General features: G+C 44.0%; 2 protein-coding genes and 1 long non-coding RNA gene across 5 annotated transcripts in view; 1 reads left to right on the plus strand and 2 right to left on the minus strand.

Moving 5' to 3' along the window:
• LOC111963280 (uncharacterized) overlaps positions 1-7,295 on the minus strand; it is a 26,415-nt gene extending 19,120 nt beyond the window's left edge. The window contains exon 1 of the long non-coding RNA XR_002877239.2: positions 7,106-7,295. This is a non-coding gene — a long non-coding RNA (uncharacterized lncRNA). The remainder of the gene's footprint in view (positions 1-7,105) is intronic.
• On the plus strand, positions 5,991-9,554 carry LOC111963279 (ergosterol biosynthetic protein 28 homolog). Its single transcript, XM_023986613.2, is given in 7 exon segments — positions 5,991-6,329; positions 6,551-6,711; positions 7,669-7,728; positions 7,731-7,746; positions 7,862-7,882; positions 7,884-7,960; positions 8,175-9,554. Coding segments are annotated over 6 exon segments (402 nt in total). The 5' UTR covers positions 5,991-6,329; positions 6,551-6,572; the 3' UTR covers positions 8,264-9,554.
• The window catches only part of LOC111963277 (FLVCR heme transporter 2), a 32,649-nt gene continuing 15,162 nt past the window's right edge, over positions 9,038-26,524 (minus strand). Inside the window, exons 3-11 of one of the 3 annotated variants that reach the window (XM_023986611.2) lie at positions 21,410-21,550; positions 20,224-20,291; positions 19,766-19,869; positions 16,021-16,131; positions 14,994-15,099; positions 13,848-13,959; positions 13,263-13,327; positions 11,633-11,745; positions 9,038-10,196 (exon numbers count right to left, since the gene is read on the minus strand). In XM_023986611.2, the coding sequence (XP_023842379.1) occupies positions 11,671-11,745; positions 13,263-13,327; positions 13,848-13,959; positions 14,994-15,099; positions 16,021-16,131; positions 19,766-19,869; positions 20,224-20,291; positions 21,410-21,550 (782 nt within the window). In that variant the 3' untranslated portion in view covers positions 9,038-10,196; positions 11,633-11,670. Of the gene's footprint in view, positions 10,197-11,632; positions 11,758-13,262; positions 13,328-13,847; positions 13,960-14,993; positions 15,100-16,020; positions 16,132-19,765; positions 19,870-20,223; positions 20,292-21,409; positions 21,551-26,524 lie in introns of all 3 variants that reach the window. The other 2 variants (XM_023986610.2, XM_023986612.2) reach the window with 2 other exon arrangements.

The raw sequence follows: 26,524 nt of genomic DNA on the forward strand, positions 1-26,524 counted from the left end.
TGCACCTGTACATAGCTCATCTGTAAATAGCCCATCCAATCTACCTCATCCCCATACTGTATTTATTTATTTATCTGGCTCCTTTGCACCCAGTATCTCAACTTGCACATTCATCTTCTGCACATCCTACCATTCCAGTGTTTATTGTATATTGTAATTACTTTGCCACCATGGCCTATTTATTGCCTTATCTCTCTTATCCTACCTCGACTGTATTATTATTGTGTTTGTTTATTCCATGTGTTACTCTGTTGTTGTGTCGAACTGCTTTGCTTTATCTTGGCCAGGTCGCAGTTGCAAATGAGAACTTGGCTCAACTAGCCTACCTGGTTAAATAAAGGTGAAATAAATAAAAAATTAAAAATCAATCAACATTGTCTATCATAGTATTAAAACAATTGATGAAGTATCCACATATGTATGGTGTTTTATAAGTACATTGTATATATACACTGCTCAAAAAAATAAGGGAACACTAAAATAACACATCCTAGATCTGAATGAATGAAATATTCTTATTAAATACTTTTTTCTTTACATAGTTGAATGTGCTGACAACAAAATCACACAAAAATGATCAATGGAAATCAAATTTATCAACCCATGGAGGTCTGGATTTGGAGTCACACTCAAAATTAAGGTGGAAACACCACTGTTGGCTGATCCAACTTTGATGTAATGTCCTTAAAACAAGTCAAAATGAGGCTCAGTAGTGTGTGTGGCCTCCACGTGCCTGTTATGACCTCCCTACAACTCCTGGGATGCTCCTGATGAGGTGGCGGATGGTCTCCTGAGGGATCTCCTCCCAGACCTGGACTAAAGCATCCGCAACTCCTGGACAGTCTGTGGTGCACGTGGCGTTGGTGGATGGAGCGAGACATGATGTCCCAGATGTGCTCAATTGGATTCAGGTCTGGGGAACGGGCGGGCCAGTCCATAGCATCAATGCCTTCCTCTTGCAGGAACACACTCCAGCCACATGAGGTCTAGCATTGTCTTGCATTAGGAGGAACCCAGGGCCAACCGCACCAGCATATGGTCTCACAAGGGGTCTGAGGATCTCATCTCGGTACCTAATGGCAGTCAGGCTACCTCTGGCGAGCACATGGAGGGCTGTGGCGCCCCCAAAGAAATGCCACCCCACACCATGACTGACCCACCTCCAAACCGGTCATGCGAGGATGTTGCAGGCAGGCAGAACGTTCTCCACGGCGTCTCCAGACTGTCACATGTGCTCAGTGTGAACCTGCTTTCATCTGTGAGAGCACAGGGCGCCAGTGGCAAATTTGCCAATCTTGGTGTTCTCTGGCAAATGCCAAACTTCCTGCACGGTGTTGGGCTGTAAGCACAACCCCCACCTGTGGACGTCGGGCCCTCATACCACCCTCATGGAGTCTGTTTCTGACCGTTTGAGCAGACACATGCACATTTGTGGCCTGCTGGAGGTCATTTTGCAGGGCTCTGGCAGTGCTCCACCTGCTCCTCCTTGCACAAAGGCGGAGGTAGCGGTCCTGCTGCTGGGTTGTTGCCCTCCTACGGCCTCCTCCACGTCTCCTGATGTACTGGCCTGTCTCCTGGTAGCGCCTCCATGCTCTGGACACTACGCTGACAGACACAGCAAACCTTCCTGCCACAGCTCGCATTGATGTGCCATCCTGGATGAGCTGCACTACCTGAGCCACTTGTGTGGGTTGTAGACTCCGTCTCAGGCTACCACTAGAGTGAAAGCACCGCCAGCATTCAAAAGTGACCAAAACATCAGCCAGGAAGCATGGAACTGAGAAGTGGTCTGTGGTCACCACCTGCAGAACCACTCCTTTATTGGGGGTGTCTTGCTAATTGCCTATAATTTCCACCTTTTGTCTATTCCATTTGCACAACAGCATGTGAAATTTATTGTCAATCAGTGTTCCTTCCTAAGTGGACAGTTTGATTTCACAGAAGTGTGATTGACTTGGAGTTACATTGTGTTGTTTAAGTGTTCCCTTTATTTTTTTGAGCAGTATATATATATATATATATACACACATACATACATACACACCTACATGTCTTAATCACCAGCCAATCACTGGACCCAATGAAGCGAAGTCTCCATCTAGTCGGGCCCGGTGCACCAGGAGAGCTAAATCGAATGCGCCCACAGTCGCAATTGTGGTTTGGGTTGTAATGATTGGTGGAATGAGCAAAAGAAACGGAAAAAATTAAGAGAATGTTAGAGAAGCAATAGCTGTGCTGGAGTGCGATCATTATGGGTGACCATTCTGATGATATGGAGTGGAGGATGAGGGGCAAGGATCTGAATGGTCTGTAGAGGAAAGACATAAGAAGAAGAGAGATCATGATACTGAAAGCAGGTGAGCGTCTAGTGTTGAAAGCAAAAATAGGGTCAAGGTAGGAAGCAAGAGCAATAATGTGTCGGAGTGGAAAGTTGTGATTGATGAGACCATAGGGCCTCATTTACACCCTACCTGACTAACTAATGCTGTAGAGAGAGAGAGAGATGGGTGAAGTTAAACTAGCCCGGTTAATTGGAAATGGTAGATTTCTAATATTTTGTGGTAGTTCTGGAAATGGAAAAGCGTAATGGGAAGAAGATTAAAAGTCATGCTCCTGGTGTTTTTGCTAGGTTGAGGGGGGGGGGTCATCACTGTGTGTCACGCTGGATAATGATAGGAGACAAGCGCATACGTAATAGGGTTTTTTATTTGTTCACCCAAACAAAAGAGTGAGGTGTAAACCTGGAAACAATACACGGGACAGGACCCGTAAAACAAGTGCACAATAACACGTAGCATAGAAGCCGATACAACAGCACAGGTACTCAAAAGACCAACGGATATGATAACAATAACCGACAAGCACAACAGGGTACAGAGGGCACACACACATGTGTGTGTGTTATATAGATTGGGATATATCCCAATCAGGGGGAATGGGAACCAGGTGTGCATAATGAGACAAGACAGTCCGGGGTTGGTGGTAATGAATCCAGTTCAGTGACACCTAGAAGGGCGGTGACGTAGACCTCTGGAGCTGGTGAACGGAATGAGCAGCAGTACCGAGTACATCCCCCCCCGATGTGCTGCACCAGCAGGTTCTTTATTGAAATTATTCTAATAAATATGAATACTCACCACGCTGCGTATTGGTCCGATATCTCCTACTCCTCCTCAGACGAGAAGGACGAAGAACGTGACAGAATCACCCACCACAACCGGACCAAGCAGCGTGGTAACGGGCAGCAGCAGCAGCTATCGCAGGACTCCTGGACCTGGGAGGAGATTCTGGACGGCAAGGGACCCTGGGCACAGGCTGGAGAATATCACCGCCCCAAGGCTGAGCTGGAGGCAGCGACAGTGGAGAGGCGGCGGTATGAGGAAGCAGCACGAAAGTGCGGCTGGAAGCCAGAGAGGCAGCCCCAAAAATGTATTGGGGGAGGCACACGGGGAGTGTGGCTAAGTCAGGTAGGAGACCTGAGCCAACTCCCCGTGCTTACCGTGGAGAGAGAGGGACCGGGCATGCACCATGTTATGCCGTGAGGCGCACGGTGTCCCCGGTGAGCAGGCATAGCCCGGTGCGGTACATAGCAGCGCCTCGTATCGGCCGGGCTAGAGTGGGCATCGAGCCAGGTGCCATGAAGCCGGCTCAACGCATCTGGTCTCCAGTGCGTCTCCTCGGGCCGGGGTACATGGCACCAGCCCTACGCATGGTGTCCCCAGTTCACCAGCACAGCCTGGTGCGTGGAGAAGGCACCGGATAGACCGGACCGTGAAGACGCACTACAGGTCTCGAGCACCGAGCCTGCCCAACTCTACCTGGCTGAATGCTCCCCGTAGCCAGGCCAGTGCGGTGAGGTGGAATAGCCCGCACTGGCCTGGCTACGGGGAGCATTCAGCCAGGTAGAGTTGGGCAGGCTCGGTGCTCGAGACCTGTAGTGCGTCTTCACGGTCCGGTCTATCCGGTGCCTTCTCCACGCACCAGCCCTCCTGTGGCAGCCCCACGCACCAGCTCTCCTGTGGCGGCCCCACACACCAGCTCTCCTGTGGCGGCACCACGTACCAGGCCTCCGGTGGCGGCACCTACGTACCAGGCCTCCGTGGCGGCACCACGTACCAGGCCTCCGGTGGCGGCACCGAGTACCAGGCCTCCGGTGGCGGCACCAGGTACCAGGCCTCCGTGGCGGCACCACGTACCAGGCCTCGCGGTGGCGGACCCACGTACCAGGCCTCCGGTGGCGGCACCACGTACCAGGCTCCGGTGGCGGCACCACGTACCAGGCCTCCGGTGGCGGCACCACGTACCAGGCCTCCGGTGCGGCACCACGTACCAGGCTCCGGTGGCGGCACCACGTACCAGGCCTCCAGTTCCTGCTCCCCGCACTCGCCCAGTGGTGACTGAGCCGCCCTTCAGTTCGGAGCTGCCCCTCGGTCCAGAGGCGCCCCTCGGTCCAGAGGCGCCCCTCGTCCAGTGGGCCCTTTATTAGGGTTCCCAGTCCAAGGTCGCGGCGAGGGTCGCCGCTCCAAAGAGGTTACTGAAGCGGGAGTCCGCACCTTGGGGGGGGGGGGTTTACTGTCACCGCCCTGACCATAGTTTGCTTTGTATGTTTCTATGTTTTGTTTGGTCAGGGTGTAATCTGAGTGGGCATTCTATGTTGTATGTCTAGTTTGTCTATTTCTATGCGTTTGGCCTGATATGGAGTTCTCAATCAGAGGCAGGTGTTAGTCGTTGTCTCTGATTGGGAACCATATTTAGGTAGCCTGTTTTGTATTGTGGGTTGTGGGTGATTGTTCCTGTTCCTGTGTTTTTTGTATTTTCACCGTTCAGGACTGTTTCGTTTCGTTCTCGTGTTTTTGTTAGATTATTCGTGTTCATTAAAAATGGATAATCATCACGCTGCATTTTGGTCCTCCTCTCTTTCTCCTAACAACGAACGTGACAAGGAATACGTAATTGGGGATTTTATTTCTCCACCCAAACAAAAGAGCGAGGTGTAAACCTCTAAACAATACACGGGACGAGACACGTAAAACAAATGCACAATAACACGTAGCATGGAAGCCAATACACCAGCACAAGACCAACGGACATGGTAACAATAACTGACAAGGTCAATGATGAACAGAGGGCACACACACACAAACATACATACTAATCAGGGGGAATGGGAACCAGGTGTGCGTAATGAGACAAGACAGTCCAGGGTTGGTGGTAATGATCCAGTTCAGTGACACCTAGAAGGCCGGTGACGTAGACCTCCGGAGCTGGTGAACGGAATGAGCAGCAATACCGGGGGATCTGACACTGTGGTCCCAATATCTATGTCGACAGATAATATTAAAGAAAATGTAAGGTTGATCAGTAGGAAAGAGGGTCAAAGAAGTGGAAGCTTATCAGTGACGCTGTGCCTTGAGAAAGTCTTGCCCGGGAAAAGTACAGCTTGGATTCCTTAGCTTCAATGTTAGAGAATTTGTCCCATTTGCACTGCAGTGTTTTAAATGCCAAAGAATAGGACATGTAGCTGCTCAGTGTAAAGGAAAGAAAGGATGTGCCAATTGTTGAGGGGCACATAATTACGGTGAACGTGGAAGCAATGTGAAGGTTTAGCACCGATGGAGCTTACATGGAGGTACCTGTAGTAAGTGCACCTACTGTCGAGGCTGGTGCTTCGGATGGTCCTGGCATGGTTTCGAGGCCTGTTCAGAAATCTTGTGCTCATGAATGTGTGGTGTCAAAGGACACTTTGATAATTAATCAAGTTGAATTTATAGCTTTTATTGGTAAGGTTAACAATATGACTCGGGTTGTGGAAAGGAGAAATGCAAGGTTGAAGGTTATTATGGAGACGGTAAAAGAGATATTGGGGGTAACATATGTTACTGTTGAAATGGTTATTGATATGCTGAGTGTTTCAGCATGATATAAAGTTTAATGGCATTGGGAGGATTTTGGGGGAGGGAGGGAGGGTATGGTCGAAGTTAAGGATTTATTTGGTTTTTAATTTACATGGTAGTTCAGAATTGGGCAGTTTGTGAATTCCAGCACAGTAGGTGGCGGCATACACTTTAAACATTTGTTTGCAGAAGAAGAAGGAGCATGAGCGAAACAACTCCTACGTTACCAGAGATTAATGGGACAATTTGACCAAGCCATCTTTTGAGCTCTCTAATTAGCCAAATTGAATGTCCATATCAGGTAGTAGTTATTGAACAACAGTAGCTAGCTAGCTTCACACAGTATTCTCAATATCAAAAACATTATCATTGATTTCGACTCATCGATCACTGTCGTATCTGGATATGCCCCAGCTATAAACTACACTTTAGAAGGTAAATTAGGCACATGGTTATCAAGCTAGCAATAGTTGTTGTTGCCAACTAACAGTTGCTAGCTGCAGAAGCTATCCTTTGATCGTGGTAGTTATTGCAACCTGTCAGGTAGCATTCATTGATCCCGGCTATAGCAATCAGAATGAAGCTGTTATTTTCTTGATAGCTTTTGCACACTGCAATGCTGTCGGTCCCTCATTCTCAGCCAACTTGTCTGGCAGGTGCGTCCCACAGAAGGCAAGGATGAGTCGTTTTCTAAATGTTCTGCGGATTTGGTTGGTAGGTAATGGTGTCTCTGTCATTGCCATGGGAAACACCGTCCAGAGTTTCAGCGATCACAGCTTCCTCTCTGAGAAACTCTACACAGGGACACCAGAGTTTGGTGAGTAGTTTCTACACTTCATGACTGGAATGCTCTTACCCTGCAAGGGCCGGTGTGGGTGCAGGCTTTTGTTCCAGCCAAGCAGAAACACCTAATACATCAAATCATAATTCAGTGAAGGAATTGATTAATGGAATCAAATCGGTTGCTGCTTGGGTAGGGGAAAAGCCTGCCCCCACAGGGTAAGGTTTCCATCTGCTGCTTTAGTCCAGCGCTCAAAAAACATTCTTATAGGGGTTTCAGCGGTTGGCTGCGCGTTACTTCAATTCCGTCGCGGTGTTTTAACGTTTAGAAATGTCAATAATCATTGCTTTCTAAACAGTTTTCGAAACATCTGGCCGTTCTCTTTTATATCAGCGAGAAAGAATCTTTCAAATAAAAAATATACACTTACTTTAGCAGCGTTGCACGTGTCCATACTGTTGGTGCCTCCCGTTGACGAACTACCCTTCCTCCCCAGTTAGCTGACACACAGGTGTTTGGCGCGCATTAGATTGCTAATTAGCACAGGTGGCTGCCTATGTCTTCTTCTCTTCCGTAAACAAGCGCTGTAACATCAAGATATGGCTGTGGGAACACTAACTATTAAGGTGTGTTTGTTTTGAAAATTATTTCTTGCTGATGTGAAAGATAGGTTCCTTATGTTTCCAAAACCGATGCATTTTTTAACGTTCAGAGCGTCAGACCCTCCCATAACACACACAACTCCCCCGACCCGAAGATGCTATCATCAATAGGCACAAAAGCAGTTAGTGTCTATGAATGGGGTACTGTAGAGTCTATCCATACAATCCCACAAATATCCTGTAGGTTTATGTCATTATGCCTGTATATAAGACTGGGTTACACATTGATTTGTCTACATTACAGGAGCTTAACAGTAGCAGTATGCTCCATGCTCCTCCATGGTGCAAGGAATTTTGGGGAATTTAATTTAGGTTTTGCTTCCTTTTACAGTAAATAGCCTCCAAGCAAGAACATTTGGTATCTGGACATTGTTGTCGTCAATTATCCGCTGCACATTCAGAACAAAACGTAAGATTTCCTCCATACCTGCACTGTTCGTGCAGTAGTGAGTGCATAAACTATGACTCATGTTCTATGGAAGTTATCTTTCTCCTCTTCAAGTTATCTTTCTCCTCTTCTGCAGCCTCTATCACATCACCCTGTGGACACTTCCTGTCTGAAGCCTTCATCTACAAAACGGCACCTCTGACCATTGGCATTATGGCACCTCTCATTGTGGCGAGTAAGTACTGCAGCTCTATAATCCCATCTGATCAAATAGTGAGCTTGTTTTGTTATAACCAGTAACAACACAGTGTTAGTAAATCATCAAACTACCAGGTACAGAATGTGCATCGCTCAACAACATTTTTCATCTGATATAATTTGCTCAGAGCTTGTGCTGCTGGTGTCTGTTATTGCAGAGGAAACCCCATTCCATCCTCTCACCTCTCCAGGTTTCTCTATCGTGGAAATGCTGATTGGGTTCCAGTGTGTTCCAGAGCCTCAGGAGGAGGTGGCTGTACGTCATAAGAAGCAGAACTGATTCCAAGCTGCAGAAAACTTTTGTTATACATTGTGCCATTTTGCCCAGCAATAGAGAGAGCTGTGGGATAGTATACTTCTTCTCTTGAATAATGAGTGGCCTATTTACTATACTGTATGTACACAAAGACAAGTCCAATAGCTTTAAACTTTTAAGAGGGGGTATACAATAACTGGAGTTTATTTTGCAGGTCATTTGTACCTGTCCTACGTGATTTGTACCTGTGCTAGAATATACTAGTTTGGCTACAGCTGTTTCACTCTTGCATGGACAATTGAACAGGGATTGTCGATCAATGTTTCATCATGTACAGTACAGTAATTTACATAAATGTACAGTGATGATTTTATGTATATTAATAATGGTTTGATTAATGTGTGGTAGGGTTGACTGGATTTGGAATTATTTTATGTAAATGAACAGTTTGGGTGTGTGCCATGTACAGTACTTGAATGGATTCTCTCAACATTGGGCCTTTGTCTTGATTTCTAAACTGCTCAGTGATGGTGTGCTTTCTGTATGTTACTGGATTTTGTGTGTGGTATAACATCCATTGATAAAATAACTGAGCATTTTTTTTAAATGTTTTTTACATTTAGTTCACCAGATTACCATGTACAATTGTTCACACTGACATTTTGTCCAAACAACATCTACAAACATTTTTACAAAACTATAATTATGTTGTTCATGACTGAATATGAGAAATAGTAAAAATGACATCACCATTTGATGTATATAAAATTATCCTTCAAAACAAAAAAAAAGCTGATGAAACACTGCACTATGGAATTTAATCTTAAATCTCACTATTAACATTAAGTATGGCATGAAAGAGTTCTCAGTAACAAATATACAGGCCAAAAGAATCATACATACAATTACAACACTCGCCTACCTCGTGCAAAATGACAAGTCCATTGGATTGTCTGTCTTGCCACGCTAATGATTTTGTGCTCACATTGTTATCATAGTGTTTTAGGCTCTAAAACAAGTCAATGCAGAGCATTAAATACAATAGTCCCAAAGTTTCTGACTTATTCTAAGAATGTGGTTAAAGCAGGTTGATTCCTTCTGAGACATACTCAGGCACAGTATCAACCCTATTCACCATTATCAGTAGTACTTAGAAGTATCTCTGTGTAATCCTATTTGGCAGATAGCAATCTCAAAATCCTGTTAAACCACTAGGTGAGTTGGCTTGACTGGACCTAGAACAGTTACATGAATACATTTAGCAATGTTAAGTTTGGTTACGGTATAGTATTGGTCAAATGTCAGGAAACAAAAAGCACAATACTGCTCATATCGGGATGCACAGACATCAACATTTACATGATTTAGATTGGAGACAGTCAAAGGTAAACAAAATGAAAAGATGAACCATTCATAGCGTACTCTCAAAAAGTGACACTTAAATATTAATTAACAGGTCATTCAACTTGAAATACTTCTGCTTGTGCTTGACAATCAAACTCGTTATCTGTTGAGTAATTTGCTAAAGAGGGAGAACATGTGAGGTTCCAAGTGAGTTCTTCTGCATGGCTTGAGTAGATCTGGGGAGCCAGTTGTGCTAGGCAGTAGAAATAGCAGTCACTGGAACTAAAGCCAAAGCAGGGTGTCCATACCCCAGCCTACAGTACATTCCTGGGCTCTGACTTCCTCAGAGGCGTCCTCCATGTCATAGTTTCAATTAAGTACATTAAGTACAAATTCATCACTTGTGCATGTGCTCACCTTCACATTTGTAAAGGGAAAGCAGCATGCTTTTTAGTGTATGTATTGAATCTGTTCCTGTTTGTGTGTACATCCTTTGGTAGTTTTCAAACATGTCAGTGTGTGCTGGGCTGTCTTCTCACACCTGTCCAACTGGAATTCCTCCTTATACCTTGACCTCCTTCAGTGTATCTGGCGGTGCGATGCCTGCCTGTTTCTGTCAAATCAAAACATTACTATTAGAAATCAGATTTTCCTCATGATGTTCCAATATTATATATTACTACATGTACTATGTTAAAACTTTAAATTGTGTTATTTCTATTGAGGTGGAGCTTACTAACAACGGAACATCTTATTGGGTCTCAATATTTATAAACAAAGCATATTTTATTTAACCCTTATTTTACCAGGTAAGTTGACTGAGAACACATTCTCATTTACAGCAACGACTAGGGGAACAGTTACAGGGGAGAGGAATGAGCCAATTGGAAGCTGGGGATGGTATGAGGGCCAGATTGGGAATTTATCCAGGACACCGGGATTTACACCCCTACTATTACGATAAGTGCCACAGTGACCACAGAGTCGGAACACCTGTTTAATGTCCCATCCAAAAGCGTCACCGTACACAGGGCAATGTCCCCAATCACTGCACTGGGGGATTGGGATATATTTGTTTTAGACCAGAGGGAAAAGTGCCTCCTACTGGCCTTCCAACACCATCTGGCCTCCCATCCAGAGACCAACCAGGACCAACCCTGCTTAGCTTCAGAGACAAGCCAGCAGTGGGATGCAGGGTGGTATGCTGATGGTGTAAATTAGACAAACAGGCACTTAAGTAACTTGGTTTCACTAGAATGTATTTAGGTTATCAAAACAATATGTGTTTCATGCAATAAACACATCAATCCAAATTTTACAGGTAATGTATACACGTATGATTATCTTTCTCTGGTAGACAGAAAAAGCTGATTGATTCCCCTGACCCTTTTTGTAAGGTACCAAAATATTTCCTCAGGGGTTTATTAGCTAAACTTAAAACAGGAAGTTAAAAGCTCTGTGCCACACTTAAAATCATCACCCTTTTGTTTTCCAACCAGCTCATATAGTAGGGCTTTGCTTTGAGAAGGATGATCAACCGAAGGACAAATAGTTCAAAGCACACTAATATTACACTGAAGCTGCAAGTAGCATACTTCAACAAAGCTTCGGCCTGATCACTTAATTTCCAACAATATTTTACAGAACTTCAGTTCCTCAGTCACTGCTTAGCTGACAGAAAACGTGTCTTACTGATTATTGTAATTGAAGCACAGTACCCTATCCAGATATTAACTCCAAACCCTGCTTAGAGACTCCTTATGCTTTACCAATCCCTGTCATCTGCTTTGGCAAGTCCCACACGGCATTCTCAATCCAAGTTACTGCTCTTTTCACAGAAAGAGCAGGTGCCTTGTCTTTATTTAAGACCTTTCACCTTGCTGAAGTGGGTTACATGTGTAAAGATTGAGTGAATTTAGTGTTTTATGTCTTTATCTTTCAATCGGAATTCTCAACACATCCCCAATAGGAGTGCTCTTTATGATTGCATTTTGTACAGTACAGCACTTTGCATGTGTGATATAAGACTCAAAGACTTGATACCCCTACCTTGGCAGGTGTGTGTTTGGGTTTTAGTGAAGTTAATGTCAGGATTGCTGCTCCTGTGGTCTGCTGGGTGTTGTGGCCCCGTAGTCCTGTACCCGAGACGGGGAATCTGCAGCCTGGAACAACGGCTGGGGAATCACGCACAAGAGGGGCAAGAGGGCTCCTCTACCATCCCTATCACCATAATCCCTCTGCCCTTTCCAGACCCTCCCATAACACTTTATTTTAACTCCAGCAGTCTACCTGCCTCTAGAGAGAGCCTTCTCTTAATGAGGACTCTTCTTTGGATGGAAAGGATATGACATAAAGCTGGAGTGGAATTGTAAAGGATTATGGATTAAACAGTCAAATTGTGCAATATGGTCTTTTGACTCTTCAGACGCTATAAACACGTTCTAAGATATATTTTCAACTAATACAATGCTACCTATTGTGACTAACAAGCATTCCATTTTCAACATCCAATTTTTTTTAAATGGAGAGAAAATTATTGAATTCTCTTGGCACTGTTACTGGAGACAAGGGACATTGCACTGGTTTCAAATATTAAGAGAAGTATTGATGGGATTATTGTTGTATTCCATAAATGAAGTGAGTAAAGCTCCCATCCTGCATTGAGATAAAATAAGTGATAGCGATATTCTCATAATAGAAAGAATAGTCGCTGAGCAGAGTGGATTTGTTAGGCATGATAGTCTTGTTAATGATTTAAAGTTGATCTTCAACAGCTGAACATCACTGGCCAATGGTTAGTTGAACCTGAAGTTTATTATGAATCTATTATATGATTAAAGTAAAAAAATACATAATTACATTCTCTTGCGTGAGCAAGCCATTGGTGTATGATTTATTTTGCTGCCAAGTGAGAGTAATTGAAAATGTAAATGTGATGTATTTTTTACTATAGCCTATTGTACACTCTTTTGATGAATATACTCCCGAGTGGCACAGCGGTCTAAGGCACTGCATCTCAGTGCTAGAGGTGTCACTACAGACCCTGGTTCGATCCTGGGATGTATCACAACTGGCCGTGATCGGCAGTCCCATAGGGCGATGCACAATTAGCCCAGCGTCGTCTGGGTTAGGGGAGGGTTTGGCCGGGGTAGGCCGGCATTGTAAAATACGAATTTGTTCTTAACTGACTTGCCTAGTTAAATAAAAGGTGGCTGCATCATTGTAGTTCTATACTCTAGATAAACCACAATGATATTGTGTGATTCCTACAGCTCTGCAGCCATAATAATCTGTGACAAAAGGTCATGCATGATCTTTGTCTTGCATGTCGAATGAAACAGAAACTTCTCAAGCATGTTTTTGTATCAAACACCAGCAAGGCATGTAATCAAATACAGCTAGTTGGAGAGCTGACAGCGGGTGCAAAGTCATGTTTTCAGAAACAGCTAGGTTGTTTTCCGAGAGCTGAGGAAAAGCATGGTGGTGTCTGATGCCTGTGACCCCTGTGTCCACTCCACAGCAAGCAAGAGGAACCCACACCAGAGAAGAAGCCAGACAGCCAGCATAGTCCATTGAATGGAGCATCAGCCATGGGAAATATCCAACAGATCACATCCCTTTTAACTGGAACGCAGAGATCCTACCGCTGACACCAAATAGCAGAAACAGATATACTTACACTTTCCGCCTGTGTCTCAGCCAGATGGTTGGCCTTTTGCCGTCGGAGGTCAGACTTGATGAATGCTGTGACATATAGATGAGAGAGGTAAGGCACTACTCAGAAACATATTCAGGGTCATATATAGCATTCATATTCAGGAATGCATGGGTCATATATAGTATTAATATTCAGGAATGCATGGGTCATATATAGTATTAATATTCAGGAATGCATGGGTCATATATAGTATTAATATTCAGGAATGTATCGCCTCGGAAACAATGTGGGAAATGTACTACTGTATGTAGAAAATGTGTTAACTTTTTCCTGTGAAGAGAAATCATGGTCACTATGACCCACTAGAGGGCATCATTACTCCATAATGAATCCTAGATAAGGCTGTTACGCAAAATCTGTGCAACTGACTGCAATTATTTGAGGAGTCATGCGTTCCTACAGCCCCATATAATGTGGATCACATAACAGGACACTGTGCTTCATTATAACAACTGCAGGCAGAGGAGTCCAATGTTCAATCTACCGTAAAGCTGTTCTGTTATTGCAAAATAGGGCTATAATGTGTGTAGTGGGTAAGCAAACTACCTGTCATAATAGTGCCCATGAGGAGGAAGACACAGAGAAAGATGTTCCCAGCGAACGTTCCAAAGTGCTCTATGATCTTCCCTTGACCGATGGTGAATATGATCCCAAATATCTGGAAGAATGAGGGGAGTGAACATGAGAGTTGATCATCTCTAAACACAATCAAGTTTCAAGTTTTAATGTCACATGCACAAGTACAGTGAAATGCCTTTCTTGCAAGCTCTAACCCCAACAATGTAATACTAAAAATAACAAAATTGAACAAAAAAATAACACAAGTAAGCATACTATATACAGAGTCAGTTCCAGTACCATATTTACAATGTGCAGGGATACTGGATGGAGAGAGGTAGATATGTATAGGGGTAAGGTGAGGTGACTAGGCATCAGGATATATGATAAACAGAGTAGTAGCAGCATATATGATGAGTGTATGCGAGTGGGTGTGTAGAGTTGGTATGAAATGTAAAGGTATGTGCATATTATGGAGAGAGCGTATGTATGTGTGTTGGAGTATCAAGGTGCATAGTGTGTAGAACCCTGTGAGTGTGCATAGAGTGCAAAAATAAGAATTAAATATGACGGTCAACTCAGATGTTATGTGTAACCATTTTGTTAGCTATTTAGCAGTCTTATAGCTTGGGGATAGAAGCTGTTCAGGAGCCTATTGGTGTCAGACTTGATACACCGGTACCGCTTGCTGTGCGTAAGCAGAGAGAACCTTCTATGGCTTGGGTGGTTGGAGTCTAACTTTTTTTCCGGGCCTTCCTTTCACACAGCCTGATATAGAGGTACTGGATGGCAGGGAGCTCGGCCCCAGTAATGTACTGGGTTGTCCATGCGATCGAGGGCGGTGCTATTGCCATACCAAGCTGTGATACAGCCAGTCATGATGCTCTCAATGGTACAGCTGTAGAACTTTGAGGATTTGAGGGCCTTCTTCACAACTGTGTGTGGACCATTTTAAGTTTAGTGATTTGGACACTTTAAGCTCTCGATCTGCTCCACTGCAGCCCCCGGGACTATGTTGTTATTGTCATAGCGTGCATAAAATGCATTACGTTCATACATAGACTTCATGCATACAACAAACCTAGATGTACTATTTCAATGGTGAATATTATCCCAAAGTATGATCCCTGTTACCTGAGCTGAACAGTTGAGCAGGCCTGAGGAGGTGCCCTCACACTCTGGGAAGGTCAGCTCCACAGCAAACTCAAAGCCAAGCGGCAGGTACCCAGTCATGAAGAACCTGAAGACATGAGGTTATTCAGTGTTGTTTTTACTCAAACTAAAGAGCAGCACTTAACATTTCATGCCTGCTGAGAGAAAGAAAAAAAAAATCTGCTCCACAGCCAAATCTCCTCTGAGGGCATTACTCTAGCAGACCCTTTAAAACCTTCAGCTCTTGTTCATCTCCTTTATACAGTGGGGCAAAAAAGTATTTAGTCAGCCACCAATTGTGCAAGTTCTCCCACTTAAAAAGATGAGAGAGGCCTGTAATGCAACAGCCCCAAAACATCACTGCTCTAGAGGAGATCTGCATGGAGGAATGGGCCAAAATACCAGCAACAGTGTGTGAAAACCTTGTGAAGAGTTACAGAAAACGTTTGACCTCTGTCATTGCCAACAAAGGGTATATAACAAAGTATTGAGATAAACTTTTGTTATTGACCAAATACTTATTTTCCACCATAATTTGCAAATAAATTCATTAAAAATCCTACAATGTGATTTTCTGGAATTTCTTTTCTCATTTTGTCTGTCATAGTTGAAGTGTACCTATGATGAAAATTACATGCCTCTCTCATCTTTTTAAGTGGGAGAACTTGCACAATTGGTGGCTGACTAAATACTGTTTTGCCCCACTGTACATCAGTTAACAAATAATAAAATACTTATTCAATTCCAGAGGAAAATAATTAATGTTGCACAGAATCATGGGCTTGTCTCCCACTACACTTGACCTTAAACAGTCTTAACATTAGCATTGTAAGATATTGTCTGCCTCTTCCCACAGAGTGGCTGTTTAAAGAACAAGGAGGCAGTTTGCAATGTAAATAGCATGCAGTGTTCCTGCGGTGTGACCAGGGCAGGAAACCTAGTCCACCCCACATTACAACTGACATGCTAAAGGTGGAATAGCAACATCACAGTGTTTGTTCACTCTTACCCTAGAGCCCCCGATGTTACAAACACCACCCATAGGTGGCCTAAGTTAAGGGTGAAGGCATAGACCACCATTCCCACGAAGGACAGAAGATATACAGCCAGGGTAGTCTGTCTGGGGAGAGAGGAAAATAATAATATATGTTTTGTTTTGCCTGTATGAAATGTACTGTATGCTTGTGTAAACAGAAATGTACTAACTATATTTTCATACGCAGTTTGATTTGCTGCATTTCTCACGGACACGTCAACATAGCTGCATATCCCATATGGGATTTGAATGAGTCTGCAATGTATTCATCATATCTGGATATTGCTTTTACATAAGTTTCACAAAGCACTTCAGAAAAGTCCCAGTCCTCAACAATCTGTGGTAGGCCTACATACAGCACCAGTAACCCATCCAGGTTCTGAACTAGCATGCAGAACTGTTCAGTAAGGCTGGCTGTGGCTTCACTGTCAACACCTCCAATCCCATCCTCTATGAGAGGAAAAACAAGAATCCTGACCATCTAAGACCCCCTTATTAAAACTGGCACATTCTGGCCTACACCAACAGGCTTACTTTGGTGAAGCTCTTCCTGTACAACCACGCATGAAACATTGCTCCACTCAGCTATTGTTGTTAATACAACTTAGTCCTTTGTCTCTCACACACATGGAGGTATGAGGAAGGGAGCATCAATAACAGAAATCTGGGTTGACTGCTTTGGCTCGATTGATTCGAATGGCATGTGAAGAATTTGGGGAAACAATTTTCACCCTCATAACATGTGTTATATATCCCTTTCATACTAAGATGGAAAGTTGCCAACTTTACCATGCCGTCAACTTTTATAAACCTTTCCTTTATATTTGAAAGGTATTGCGGTCACAAAGCCTGTACTTTTATTTCCACCAACCAAGGTAGTCATGAATGCGGTATTATGCTTAAGTCTCGCTAACACCTCAGTATAAAACGTTGCCTTTTATCTTAGCAGCTTTGGAACGCATTAAATAATGAACATTCTATTGTTGTCAGACATCAAACTTATCAAAGCTTCACAGAAATGCTTTTAATGCATGTATTCTCTCCATGTAAATGTATGTAGTTCTGTCCTTGAGCTGTTCTTGTCTATTGTCACAGAAATTCATGGGGAAACACATTGTATATGCCATTGCATCTTTTTTTCTTGACTTTGAGAGCTACATTTTTAAAGCCCTTATATCTAGCTCCTAAATTATGGGTTAACATGCATACTTTTCTAACTTAGCCTACTAGCGATTTGTAGTTTATCCGTCTTCAGCCAAAATAACTGGTGGCGAGTTTGAAAGGAGAGAAAGCGTGCAATGATGTGATCACATTGGCTGGTGATTATACATGTACTGCAGTATTAGGCCTAATATTTAGCCAACAAATGAGTTCATATGAATGAGCTTCTTCAGCTACATATATTTGTAAGTCGCTCTGGATAAGAGCGTCTGCTAAATGACTTAAATGTAAATGTAATATAGCCTCTCTTTTCCAGATGCACAATTACGCAAGCCTCTCCACTATTCCTCTTCTCCTGGAGTCGCAAAAGCTACAGGCTACAATATCTTGTTGGACATTAAATGTTGAGCATGTTTTGCTACGATTAGTCCTACGATTAGATAACTGTCTGCTGGGGATGAAGCAGGAGTTTGGGGGCTAGGTTGGCATGTAAACACTTGGTACTGCCACTGCTGTTGTTATAGCATTCCCTGATGTGTAGAGTTGTGTAACACCTACAATTGAACTACATAGTTGATTCATTGTTTGTTCATGATCAGGTCAGGTGTTTGATGAATGGCTGCTCTGTGGTGAGAAACAAGGGCCTGTGTTATTTGACCAAAACAAATAGAAAGGAGATTAAACAGAATTGGACATTGTCTGTGCAGATGTCTGAATGACTGCATTAATAACCTCTACATCTTAATTTGATCACTCTTTTGTTACTGAGAATTTTCCTACACAGCAGGAATTGTAAATGTGTAGTGTATTCAAGGTTTAAAAAGGCTTCTAAAGTTTGTAATTTCCACTTTAAAATGTCAGCCACTGTTCCCCGGCTGCCGATGACGTGGATGTTGATTAAGACAGCCCCCCGCACCTTTCTGATTCAGTAAAATGGGGTTAAATGCGGGTTAAATGCATTCAACTGACACATTTCAGTTGAATGCATTCAGTTGTACAACTGACTAGGTATCCCCCTTTCCCTTACGATCTACATCTGTATTTAGATGCATTTAAAAGGATAGAGACTTCCTCTCAGGCATTCTCTATGGAGCCTCAATTCCAACAGGCCAGTACTTCAGCTGAGAGGATTCATAGATAAAACTTGTCAGCTTGGATATGCAGGGAGAGGCATCAGATACAACGCTTAGTTCCTCCAGAACCTCATTGGTTTCCACTTCCAACAAAAATAACTAATCTGCCTAGACGCCTGCCTTTGAATGAGAGCTTTAAAAGACATTCATGCAGAAAGTGCCTCCTTTAGAGTGGCTAATGAGAGAAGCAAGAGCCCAGCCCATCCAAGGTCATATTCGGTTTACTGTTTTCATAGCCCGGAGCTCAAGAGTGTAACACAACATTACTGATTGTTACCTTGTCAACCTATGCTATGGATAGTTTTTTTAATGAAGGATATGATTGAGATATTAGATGTAGAGTAAGATTAAGTAGATACAGTGAATCTGGCTACTGTATGCACTAGTCTTTATCTGTACACAATAGTTATCTGTACGCAAGGCAAATCACATTTTAATCACTATTTAAAAAGGGCAAAGGTTCTCAAAGAGATGAGCAGTGGGACCTTAACAGCTCTTATCTTATTAACTCACTCATCAGCAGTTACTAGACCTCTTCCAACACAGAGCTTGACTGATTTGATCAGAGAGCGTGACGAAAAAACTTGAGAGGATTATAAAGCCAATTACTGGGATTTTCTGGTGTCATCAGACAAAAGATTAACCAGTGGCCTTGTCAGCAACCAGCTACAGCTGCACTATTACAATGTGTATGTGTCTAAGTTGGGGACTGTGTATGTAATCTTATTTAGTTACTTAGTACTAAGGAAGGGCCACTGAGCCCTGGGCATAAGTGGTCGCTTAGGGCCACGCGGCCACTAGAGGGTCCCTAACCAAATCGTTGTGTTTTTTTTAGGAACTCAGTCAGGGCCTCAACTTACTGTTCCTTGAATAGACAAAGTGCAATTTCGAAATGTGCTTGTGCATCAGCAGTTTTTATCTTGTTATGTCAGTCACTCAATAGCCATTGCAGAGAAAATCATTTGATTGGTAAGTTTGTCTTGCCAGCTATCTATTAATCATGGCCTTATACCAGGGCACATGCCCAGGGGCCCTGACCTCCAGGCGGCCCACATTGATTTTGTTTGTCACTCTCATTCAGATATAATTTTATCATGGCATAAGTTATGGCAAAATGGGTATAATTGCAGGAATTTAGCTGTTAAACGTACCATTTTTTGCTCCGCTCCATGTCAAAATGTATAGAATTGCATAAAACTTGCATTAAAACTGTAACATTGGGGGGGGCACAAAAATGTTTTCCCAGCGAGGTGACGCACCCCAACCAAATCTCGCTTAGGGCCCAAAAGGCTCGGGCCGGACTTGCCATTCAGTGATCAGTCACACAAAAAAGCTATTGTATCTAGGAGCATAATGCTGTATGCAATAACGTGTATTTTTAGTAAAGTATTGTGTACTCTCAAGTGTTCCTAAGAGTATCTTACTTGTAGGTTTTGGTCTTGTCCAACCAGATCCCACATATGAGGGACCCCACCATCCCCGCAATGACAATGGTGAGGCCAATTCTTCCAGCATTCACCTCTTCACCCTGTGGAGGTTAAAATGACTGAATTGGTCTTTCTGCAGTCAAATTGGACATCCTGACCCTCTCACGCCTTTCAGTTATCTTATCTGGGGTGAGCCTACTTGCTACTAGAATTTGATACTAGTTCTCTTATACCCCAGTCATCTTTTTCAGGGCTATAGAATTGTGTCTTTAGTCTAGAAAAGACCCTTAATTATAGACTACACAATTAAATGTTTTACTTATTGGGGAGGTAACATCTCAAGATCTTCCTTGAATACAGTAAGTGAGGATATAACTGAAGGTCATGACCACGGAGGGACTTATGCAGACTACAGTAGGTTGGTTTTGTTGTGATAAGATTCAGGTGAGACTTACTGGATAATGCTCAATAATCATCCGGTTCAGCAGTGTGGAAACAGCATAGAAACAACCGACATTCAGCCCTGCAGAAAACATAAGGACACATGTTAGTTTTGTTTCTGCACTCTGAGAGAGAGCTGTATTTTACAGGAGCTGTAGTCTGCAGAGGAGCAGGTCTTTAGTCTGAGGCCTGCGGGGAAAGCAGGGGGATCCAGATGGGACGCTGTATTTGGGTTTCACTGGCCCTGTCCTAATGGAACCCATACCTGGCCCTTAGCCAGTCTACTACTACAAAGGAGAGAATATTTGACTTTGACATAAACGGTGGCGTGTCACTCAATATTTAATTGGTTTGGACAGCTTTGCCCTTAAGGTTTGTTGTCTTGTTCCTGAAAATCCTTATTTGCCACATCAAAGGGTAAACAATGTTAATATCAAATAACATTTAAAAAAGTTAAACTTAATATTTCCAAACAGCTAAAGGGCATGACATAAGTAATAGTTCAACTCTAGCATTTATGTCATTGTTTATATTGAGATGGCACAGCCAAGGCAGCCAATAATTCAGTTAAAATGTAATCAGGCTAAGCTGACCCGAGGCAATACTTTTATGGACTAGTAACGCTACCATTGCAAATCTTCAATAAGTTAACCATTAACTACAAGGACTGTGAACATTCAACCCTAAGAATCTGACAATAAACCTAAAATCCTCAAAAAGACCGTTTGATGTACAAATATGTACTCTGTGCTGGATACAAAAACATAATGAGAGATATATTCACATCTCTAAGCACAAACTGATAATTAGCTATTGATCTGGCTTTAAGCCCCTAACAGATGTTATCTTCAGATGGTTATATTCTGATGTTGTGTACATGTTTTCATTCACCTGTCACTGTGATGATGCAACAGCATCCACTTTGTTCATATTTACGCTTGTGAGTTCACCTTACTTGAACTCATTCAGGGGACACACAGTAGAGACTGCAGGATAATGCACAGTGTACTTCAAATAGGGGGAATTCTGCTGTGAGGCCATGTGTGTGTGTTTATGAGATGAGGTCTGGGGCATCACCAACACAACAAGCTTTGATCTGGCCAGCCTTATGTAACTTCTGTTTTCTCAAATAATAGGAGAACAAACATGCTGGTAGACATGGGTGTGGTTGGAGAGTGATGGAGGGTGAATACGACCCACCATAGCTGATGACGAGGAGCATGAAGGGTAGGTTACGCAGCAGTCTCAGGATAGAAGCCATGTAGGAGTACTCTTCTGGAGGGATGCTCCTGGCCTGGACCTGAGCCAGGGTGGGAGGGATTTCCGGCTTCTCTTGGAACACTGTTGAACACAGATACAGAACCGGTAATAATAATCATGTAATATTGCTGATATACTGTAGTGTAGAAGTTTGTATGCAATTCCTGTAACACTGGACCATTCATTCCTATACAAATATTTCACAAACAACACCAATCATAGACACACCTAAATGTGTGTTCTCAATATACATTATCTAGACACACCCAAAGTATATTAGAAAAGGGTTGGATGTAGATTCTGAAGTTGCACAACTGTCAGAGCCCTTTAAAAGACTATGTTAAAATTGGATCCAACCACAAGTCAATCCTCCCCCTCCTTTCTCCTCCCAAGAAAAACTAGCAGCAGTCACTCAAATAAGCTGGTGATAGCAACAAATTAGTGAAAGGGCAATGGCCATTCCATGACCTCTAACATCCCTCCATATGTGCTTCTATCAATCAACACAGACACCTGAGCTCAGTAGGAGTCAGGGCAGTCACGGGCAGTCAAATAGCTTTGGGTTGGGGGACTATAGGACAGGAGGGGCCAAAGTTACATCCAGCTAGTTCAGTACAGCACAGCCAAGGCAACAAACCAGGCCTATCTCTAAAAGAGCAAGAGAGAAAGAGAGAGAAAGAAAGATGAGTGTCTGAGAATTCACCTGAAGACTGTAGAGATGAAATGCACCAGTAACTGTTTGCCCTATCAGGGTCCCTCTCTTCCTCCATGCCCCTGGTGCGTCAGTGAGTCAGTCAGTCAGTCAGTGATTCAACAATAGTCACGCTGGAGAGTCCAGCTCCAACGTTCAGTCTCAGAAGTGGAGGAGAGATCAGCTCCAACGTTCAGTCTGAGAAGTGGAGGAGAGATCAGCTCCAACTAACTTCAGTCTCAGAAGTGGAGGAGCATCAGCTCCAACGTTAGTCTGAGAAGTGGAGGAGAGATCATCCAACTTCAGTCTAGACGTGAGAGAGAAGCCCAACTTCAGTCTGAGAAGTGGAGGAGAGATCAGCTCCAACTTCAGTCTGAGAAGTGGAGAAGAGATCAGCTCAACGTTCAGTCTGAGAAGTGGAGGAGAGATCAGCTCCAACGTTCAGTCTGAGAAGTGGAAGGAGAGATCAGCTCCAACATTCAGTCTGAGAAGTGGAGGAGAGATCAGCTCCAACGTTCAGTCTGAGAAGTGGAGGAGAGATCAGCTCAACGTTCAGTCTGAGAAGTGGAGGAGAGATCAGCTCCAACATTCAGTCTGAGAAGTGGAAGAGAGATCAGCTCAACGTTCAGTCTGAGAAGTGGAGGAGAGATCAGCTCCAACATTCAGTGCGGAAGTGGAGGAGAGATCAGCTCCACTTCAGTCTGAGAAGTGGAGGGAGATCAGCTCAACATTCAGTCTGAGAAGTAGAGGAGAGATCAGCTCCAACGTTCAGTCTCAGAGTGGAGGAGAGATCAGCTCCAACGTTCAGTCTGAGAAGTGGAAGAGAGATCAGCTCCAACGTTCAGTCTGAGAAGTGGAGGAGAGATCAGCTCCAACGTTCAGTCTCAGAAGTGGAGAGAGCAGCTACAACATTCAGTCTGAGAAGTGGAGGAGAGATCAGTCCACATTCAGTCTGAGAAGTGGAGGAGAGATCAGCAAACATTCAGTCTGAGAAGTGGGGAGAGATCAGCTCCAACGTTCAGTCTGAAGAGTGGAGGAGAGATCAGCTCCAACATTCAGTCTGAAGATAGTAGAGGAGAGATCAGCTCCAACGTTCAGTCTGAGAAGTGGAGGAGAGAATCAGCTCCAACGTTCAGTCTGAGAAGTGGAAGAGAGTCAGCTCCAACTTCAGTCTGAGAAGTGAGGAAGAGATCAGCTCCACCATTAGTCTGAGAAGTGGAGGAGAGATCAGCTCAACATTCAGTCTGAGAAGTGGGAGGAGAGATCAGCTCCAACATTCAGTCTGAGAAGTGGAGGAGAGATCGCTCCAACGTTCAGTCTGAGAAGTGGAAGAGAGATCAGCTCCAACGTTCAGTCTGAGAAGTGGAGGAGAGATCAGCTCCAACCGTTCAGTCTAGAAGTGGAGAGAGATCAGCTCAACATTCAGTCTGAGAAGTGGAGGAGAGATCAGCTCAACATTCAGTCTGAGAAGTGGAGGAGAGATCAGCTCCAACTTCAGTCTCAGAAGTGGGAGGAATCAGCTCAACATTCAGTCTGAGAAGTGGAGGAGAGATCAGCTCAACATTCAGTCTGAGAAGTGGAGGAGAGATCAGCTCCAACATTCAGTCTGAGAAGTGGAGGAGAGATCAGCTCCAACGTTCAGTCTGAGAAGTGGAGGAGAGATCAGCTCCAACATTCAGTCTGAGAAGTAGAGGAGAGATCAAGCTCCAACGTTCAGTCTCAGAAGTGGAGGAGAGATCAGCTCCAACGTTCAGTCTGAGAAGTGGAAGAGAGATCAGCTCCAACGTTCAGTTGAGAAGTGGAGGAGAGATCAGCTCCAACATTCAGTCTGAGAAGTGGAGGAGAGATCAGCTCCAACATTCAGTCTGAGAAGTGGAGGAGAGATCAGCTCCAACATTCAGTCTGAGAAGTGGAGGAGAGATCAGCTCCAACGTTCAGTCTGAGAAGTGGAAGAGAGATCAGCTCCAACGTTCAGTCTGAGAAGTGGAGGAGAGATCAGCTCCAACGTTCAGTCTCAGAAGTGGAGAAGAGATCAGCTACAACATTCAGTCTGAGAAGTGGAGGAGAGATCAGCTACAAATTCAGTCTGAGAAGTGGAGGAGAGATCAGCTCCAACATTCAGTCTCAGAAGTGGAGGAGATCAGCTCCAACATTCAGTCTGAGAAGTGGAGGAGAGATCAGCTCCAACATTCAGTCTGAGAAGTGGAGGAGAGATAAGCTCCAACGTTTCAGTCTGAGAAGTGGAGGAGAGATCAGCTCCAAACATTCAGTCTGAGAAGTTGGGGAGAGATCAGCTCCAACGTTCAGTTCTGAGAAGTGAGGAGAGATCAGCTCCAACGTTCAGTCTGAGAAGTGGAGAGAGATCAGCTCCACATTCAGTCTGAGAAGTGGAGGAGAGATCAGCTCCAACATTCAGTCTGAGAAGTGAGGAGAGTCAGCTCCAACATTCAGTCTGAGAAGTGGAGGAGAGATCAGCTCCAACGTTCAGTCTGAGAAGTGAGGAGAGATCAGCTCCAACATTCAGTCTGAGAAGTGGAGGAGAGATCAGCTCCAACATTCAGTCTGAGAAGTGGAGGAGAGATCAAGCTCCAACGTTCAGTCTGAGAAGTGGAGGAGAGATCAGCTCCAACATTCAGTCTGAGAAGTGGAGAGAAATCAGCTCCAACGTTCAGTCTCAGAAGTGGAGGAGAGATCACTCCAACGTTCAGTCTGAAGATGGGGGAGAGATCAGCTCCACATTCAGTCTGAGAAGTGGAGGAGAGATCAGCCTCCAACGTTCAGTCTGAGAAGTGGAGGAGAGATCAGCTCCACTGGGGCAGGAGTTCATAGAGTAGACCCACACACCAATAGCCTCTACTCCACCTATCTGTACAGCTAACAGAGGGCTTCAATAGGCTTCAAATAACTTACAGCACCAGGCTAACAGAGGGTTCAATAGCTTCAAATAACTTACAGCACCAGGCTAACAGGGGCTTCATAGGCTTCAAATATCTTACAGCACCAGGCTAACAGAGGATTTCAATAGGCATCATATATTTACAGGACTCGCTAACAGAGGGATTCAATAGGCATATATATCTTACAGGACTCAGCTAACAGGGGCTTCAATAGGTATCATATTTCTTACAGGACTCAGCTAACAGAGGGCTTCAATAGGCATCATATATCTTACAGGACTCAGCTTAACAGAGGGCTTCAATAGGTATCATATTATCTTACAGGACTCAGCTACAGAGGGCTTCAATAGGTATCATATATCTTACAGGACTCAGCTAACAGAGGCTTCAATAGGTATCATATATCTTACAGGACTCAGCTAACAGAGGGCTTCAATAGGTATCATATATCTTACAGGACTCAGCTAACAGAGGCTTCAATAGGTATCATTATCTTACAGCACCAGGCTAACAGAGGGCTTCAATAGGTATCATATATCTTACAGGACTGAGCTAACAGAGGGTTCAATAGGTATCATATTCTTACAGGACTAAGCTAACAGAGGCTTCAATAGGTATCATATATCTTACAGGACTCAGCTAACAGAGGGCTTCAATAGGTATCATATATCTTACAGACTGAGCTAACAGAGGGCTTCAATAGGTATCATATATCTTACAGCACCAGGCTAACAGAGGGCTTCAATAGGCACCAGATATCTTATAGGCCTCAGCTAACAGAAGGCTTCAAGAAGGGGCAGAGGTGTGGCCGGGTTAATTATGTGATCAGGGTGAAGTTGCCATGGGTTGGATCAGCGGACCGTGCCAAGAGAGGCATAGGTTGTCTCTGAATTTTCTTGGAAGATTATCTGGTTTACTGATCCAGAACTAGAGGGCTACAGGCTGTAAACATGCTTATGTTTTCCCACAGAGCAGTCTGGGGAGATAGAAAGGCCTTGTCTTATCCCGTGTTCAGTTTGATCAATTCGTTAGTCGCTACTCAATACTGTCTGCTGACACCGGAGGAGAGTTTTTATTCCCAATAGTCAAGAAAAGATAAAAAATGGCAGGTCAGGCAGTGAATCCCTGTTTTCTTCTAAGGCCAGGTTCCATGTCTAAGCTTGCCCAATGTGCCTCTTTCAACAAAACATGGAGGCCCCAAAACAGAAGTGAGATGACCTGGTTGTGTGATGAAACAAAACTACTTTAAAAAGGCAGTTCAGCAGTTTTAACTGAGGTAATTGCAGAAGTCATGAACATAGGTTACTGAAGTTCATGTGCTCATGTGAATACTTCTCTATCTATCCTACCATGTCATCACTCTGAGAAAGTGTCAGTCATTAAACAGATACTAGGGGGGGGGGGGGGGGGGGGGGGGGGGGGGGGGGGGGGGGGGGGGGGGGGGGGGGGGGGGGGGGGGTGGGGGGG

Source organism: Salvelinus sp. IW2-2015, linkage group LG4q.2, assembly GCF_002910315.2.
Source record: "Salvelinus sp. IW2-2015 linkage group LG4q.2, ASM291031v2, whole genome shotgun sequence".
NCBI lineage: Eukaryota > Metazoa > Chordata > Actinopteri > Salmoniformes > Salmonidae > Salvelinus > Salvelinus sp. IW2-2015.